Here is a 6,000-nt window from a genome sequence, read left to right on the forward strand (position 1 = left end):
ACACAGTTTATAGAATTAAAATTACCACAAAAAAGCAGAAAAAGATGAATAATTTGATATAGAAACGAAAATCTATGTTAAAAATTACTACAAAATATAATGTATATACAGTTTATTAATGTGATAGCTGTTGATATTATTCAGGTCTAGAATTGAACATTATAATAATGTTTTGTTAGAAATATTAATAAATGATCACATCAAACAACCGTGTACATGCAAGGGAATGCTTGAACAAAACACATCCAAAAGAATGACATTTTCATTGCGTGCGTGTCGGATTATTTGATATTCGATGACAATCAACATGAAAAAGGGACTCATTTAATAAATGACAAAAGAGCTGCACATGAGTATGTAGTTAAATTTATTCGGTTATAGACAGTACGTCACTCATTTATCAATAGATGGCGCTACCACACCTACCAAAGTGTTCAACACATGTTATAAACGTGTGTGGATAGTGCTTTTATCAGTAGGCTACTTTAAACAAAGAGACTAATTTGTCTCAAATACACGTGGCTGCACACAACACATTTAAAAATCTCTCGGCAATATTTTTTCCAGAATAGCACTTTTGACAAAAGTGCAGTTTTTAATAGCAAGTAAAGGGAACCGCAATAGAAAACATAAATTATACGACTACATTGCGATTATATTGATCCTTTCGACATCGCAGGTAATTCCCTCTGTAATTCCCACTGACGATTATTTCTCCCATACCCAGCAGGCATGTACCAGCACATAGCTTCAAACAAGGATTTTCAGAACTAGGCACTAACCCGTCAACGTTACCTGAATAGAACCTGAACCTGCTCAGATTAGCCTTCACATTAACATAACACTTCGATATTACTTTCATTTTATATTCCATTAATAAACTTTACATTCTTTTCGAGTCACTTTAAAAACGAGAATCTTAAAGATAAAAACACGTAGCATCCATCGTGCATCTAGGCCTCTCGCCTCATAATTTATCACCCATGATCGACTAGTATAGTAGAATTTAACGTAGAAATATGTCCTCAATTGTTTTCATTGATTGGGTCACTAGTAGTGTAAATATTGTCTCCGATCAACTCTACGGCCATCAATCGTATTAACTTTCAGTGTTTTCTTTAAAATTTAACGCTAACACGATTCTTCTGTGATACACAGGTCGGCAAACCAAATCCTACATTTGATGAACTTGTACAAGTCATAGACAAAATTATGTTCAAAGGTATGTGGATCCTTTTTGCTCTCTTTTGTTCACCTATATTTATAACAACCCGAGGGGTAACTGCTTTAGACATCCGTGCATTCGTCGTATTGTTTTACTGTCCCTCGGAAGAGGCATTCATTGTCGGTGTCGTTAGAATAGACTAAAGCTGAATTTATACTTCATTGATGAGCGACGAGCGATTTGCATTTGACCAATAAGGTAGCGTAGTTTTTCAAGAGCAACAAAGAGCGCTAAACTCATTGGCTAAAAACCTATCGCTTGTGCTCAGATATTTAGTATATAATTCAACTTAAGTGTACATCTCATACATCACTGTCAGTTTCGTAATCCTAAATTTTCCCATCCATGGTAATATTACTGTTCTTTGTTTGAACTAGACGATAAGCACACGTTTCCTGGGGTGTTTCCCATTGCTGGCCTGATGCCTCAAAAGGAAGATCTGAAGAACTACTTCTACTATGAAGGTTCACTAACCACACCACACTGTAATGAAGTAGTCCAATGGATTGTGTACAAGACACCAATAGAAGTATCATTGAAACAGGTTTGTTGGTTGTTTGTTCGTTTGTATCGGACTTGTATTTCCAGATGGATGTCATGCTCACGAAATGCATCCTATACAGGTATTTACACCAAAAATATACCTAAGAGAAGTACTTTGCAGTTCAGTTCCAGGCAATGAAATAGTATGTGAATGGTGAGGTGGATGCCATGAGTGCACAGGCCATCGTGGCATGCGAGTCATAATCCATTCTACGATAGTGGCGAAAAACTTAAATTATTTTCTTTTTTCTTTTCTTTTTTTCCTTTATACACGCCTGATCGGGAGCATGCGACGACGATGCACAACCGTTATAGACAATAACGGTGGCCATACAATTAATTGATGGGATCAAAAGAATTTAAAGGAACTAAAGAAAACTGAAAAAAAAAAGAACTGAAAAATAAATTGAAAGTCGTGAAAAGTACAGAGAAGAAAAAACTGGACCTAATCAAATCAATCTAATCAAATGCTTGTAAATTTACTTCCTGAGATTTAATGGTGTGTCATATGTGAATGATTAAATAATGCATGACGCGTACATATCCTTAAAAAGTTTTGAAAGCAAATTTGAAAAGCTGTCAGCTAGAATCCCTACTGGTGTGTTCATACCAAAATGTCATTATTGACTATAGTTAACAACAGGTGGATGCATCGTAATAAGAGCAGGGAAAGAAGATTTATTACCCTCGCTTTTCTCTAATCGAGGGCAATTTTTAAAGTTCTTTAAGGATCCGATTATATAAATAAATTTACCCAAATATGGTTTAGTTTTAAAATTGGGATTTGTTTCCAAGTGTAAGGATTTTTTGGCTCAGTGTAGTTATTATGTCTCGTACAGAACCTATTTTCCCAGCAAACACAAAAAGTTATATTTTGGCTTTTGGTTTAGGTAAAAACGTTTTAATAACATTAAAATGTCGGGTTATATAAAGGTCATGATAACGTTTTAAAACGTTTTGAAAACGTTTATGAAAACACACTACAACAATATTTTTTAATGTTTTCAAAAAATGTCATTGTAAACTATTTTTGCAAACATTTTTGCCAAATATTGTGTCAATACTTAAATAACACTATGTTAAAATATTTCAACCCAGCAAACACAGAAATGTTCTTAAAATGTTTTTTCAAACCTTTTAATAACATTTAAATGTCGGGTTATATAAAGGTCATGAAAACGTTTTTAAAACGTTATTGAAAATATTTTGGGCAAACATTTTTCGCAACATATTTTTTCAACCCCAAAATAACATTCTGTTTAGAATGTTTTGTATCAAGTTTTCAAGAATGTTTTTGGAATGTTATTAAAACGTTTTTATACCCTTTATATAACCCGACATTTAAACGTTTTCTGTAAAACATTTTTGTTTGCTGAGCAGTAGATTATCAAAATATGTTTTTTAAGGTAATAAAAACGTTTTATACTCTTAGTATACCCTTTATATAACCCGACATTTAAACGTTTTCTGTAAAACATTTTTGTTTGCTGAGCAGTAGATTATCAAAATATGTTTTTTAAGGTAATAAAAACGTTTTATACTCTTAGTATACCCTTTATATAACCCGACATTTAAACGTTTTTGATAACCTTTTGTAACCTTTTGCGAATGATGTCGAAAACGTTTTGTGTTTGCTGGGATTTTCTCACCATAATTACACAAACATTAGAACCCAAGTGTGTGTCCACCCGGACCGACCGCTTAAACAAACAAACAAAGACTTGTACTGTTATTAGAGCGAATGAATATGTTTGAAAAACGATAAAGTGAAGCATGTGAAGATACGGTTGGTCGTGTTTGTCCCGGCATTTGTGTAACAGCAATGACAAGCGTGGTCCCGGGTTCTAATCTCCGCAAGAGAAAATTGGCTCTCTTCGTAGTTCATCTGGAAAAGGCGGCGCAGATGACCGATGATAAAAGACTTCATTACAGTCGGTTCCGATCAGGGTATTTAAATAAGCCCGATTGATATCCCGACCAGCTATCCACGGCGACCCACTTCACCAGGTGACTTGTACCTGAACGAGGATGAAGTATCGTCAGTCTTATCTCCTAGATTTCAGCTGTTAATACTTAGATGTGCTTTACATAAAAAAAATATTTATAAATAGTTGCTTACCACAAGTATACATTAAATATTTACCCGTTGGGGACAAAACTAATTATATCCACTCCGATTCACCATTAACCAAAGACTTTAATTATCTTTCTTTCCGCTCAGTTACAAGCTCTTCGTTCCGTGTATGGAGATTTGAAGCTCGAAGATGGATCGGCGAATACGCATCTGGTTGACAACTTCCGGCCAACGCAACCTTTGAACCACAGGAAGGTTTACGTCGCTGGTGAAAACCCATTATCGATGCTTAAACAGATTCTAAAACAGAACTTGAAGAATGTCTAAATTAATAAACGGATCAATCATGATATTTTTGAGCTATTGTTATTTAAAAATTGCGGGTATTATTGGACGTAGCAAGGTGGCGTATCAGAATTTAGAAGTTTTTAATAAATTTTAATGTCTGTTGTAATGGCTTTAAAGGGGGAAATCGGGTCTTTTAAAGCAGTATGTATTTTAGAAGTAAGAATCATGCAGTATGCAAAATGATGTTTACCTATCATGATTACCTACATGCACACGTTCTCCTTAGTTATTACGGATAAAGAACAACAACCATGTAATTGTTCATACGGTAAGTTATTAATACATCTTAATTTAATAGTTCGTCTCATAGCCCCGCTCGCATTAGTAAAATCGCTCGCTTTTTGGCGCGTTATTCAGTTTTTCGGCTGTTTTTTTTTTTCAATCCAACCGCAGAACAATCTCTGGTCTGACATCGCCAGACGTCAAAATAGCCCAAATCGTCAATCTCAATAAAATTCTTCATCTTGACTTAAGGGATCTAAAATGAGCGTTTATTGCGTTTCGACAGTATTTTTTGTGGGACATGAGAGCACGTCAGACCCATCGAATTGCATTCTGAATACGAAGTATGTCTTTCTGATATCAAATAATTGTCATTTTTTGAAAATCACAATATAATACAAATTTTATGACAAATTATAAAAATTTGATATTTGTCAAATTTTTGATATATAACAGTCCTCGAAGTAAATTATATAAATCTAATGACATATTCTTAAAGTGTATGTAGCTGGGAGGAAAAGCCGACGGTCAATTGAAAATTTTGACCTTTCATATTGAAGATATGGATTTTTTTCCAAAAAGACCTAATTTTTTTTTTTTGGTGTTTTGGGAAAAAAATCCATATCTTCAATACGAAAGGTCAAAACTTTCAATTGATCGTCGGCTTTTCATCCCACCTACATACACTTTAAGTATAAATCATCAGATTTATAAAGTTTACTTCAAGTACTGTTAAATATCAAAAATATCAATTTTAATGATTTGCCATAAAATGTGTATTAAATTGCGAATTTCAAAAATCAAAATTATTTGATATCAGAATGACATTCTCGTATTCAGAATGCAATTCGATATATCTGATGTGCTCTAATGTCCCACAATAAATACTGTCCAAACGTTCATACCCCAGCCCTTAAGTGAAACCTCCTTGAGAAATAAAAAAAAAAGGTGCTATATTCTTATCAAAAAGCTCATCCCACGTATAAAAAATATTAAAGAAAAAAAAAAACTCGAAAAAAACAACGCATTCTGCATTAAGTTTTTAACTTGGGAAGGGCTTTGAGACGAGCTATTAAATTAAGAAGTCCTTTAGATGTATGTTAACCTACAAGACACGCCCACATGTTATTACGATCGACCATCGATCGGTAAGCGCTTAAATTTTTAAAAAAATTTGACGACTTCATGCCAGCTTCTTCGTTTCCAAAGGAATTCTCTCTTCTCTCAGTGTATCTGAGATGAAAGACCAGATCATGCAATTTGTCATACAGCAAAAAGTAATTCTCGCATTTCAAAATACAATGCGCCGCCAACGGTTGCTCTTGCTAGTCCAATTTTTGACCTCCAGCGTCGACATCGCCTTGCTAGCCACCATTTGATTTTTACGCGAGTGTGATAATAATGCTGAAAACAGCTCCGCCAAGGATTCCGTGTAATCAATAGATCGAAAATGGATCTATATAATTAGTTTAGTGTGCATTCGCGTGAAGCATGATTATATCATGGAAGAAAGAGATGAGAAGGAACCACAACGACTTCGATCGGCCAAGTTTTAATCCGCCTATCCATTGACGCATGAAAAGAAAAG

The 6,000-nt window shown here is 34.4% G+C and overlaps 1 protein-coding gene across 4 annotated transcripts in view; it reads left to right on the forward strand.

Moving 5' to 3' along the window:
- The window catches only part of LOC140146788 (carbonic anhydrase 7-like), a 43,162-nt gene extending 38,470 nt beyond the window's left edge, over positions 1-4,692 (forward strand). For 3 of the 4 annotated variants that reach the window (XM_072168670.1, XM_072168671.1, XM_072168673.1), the window contains 3 exons: positions 1,159-1,222; positions 1,603-1,769; positions 3,990-4,692. In XM_072168670.1, the coding sequence (XP_072024771.1) occupies positions 1,159-1,222; positions 1,603-1,769; positions 3,990-4,169 (411 nt within the window). In that variant the 3' untranslated portion in view covers positions 4,170-4,692. The remainder of the gene's footprint in view (positions 1-1,158; positions 1,223-1,602; positions 1,770-3,989) is intronic. The other variant, XM_072168672.1, reaches the window with a different exon arrangement.
- Positions 4,693-6,000: the final 1,308 nt, after the last annotated feature.

This window comes from Amphiura filiformis, chromosome 2 (genome assembly GCF_039555335.1).
Source record: "Amphiura filiformis chromosome 2, Afil_fr2py, whole genome shotgun sequence".
Lineage (NCBI taxonomy): Eukaryota > Metazoa > Echinodermata > Ophiuroidea > Amphilepidida > Amphiuridae > Amphiura > Amphiura filiformis.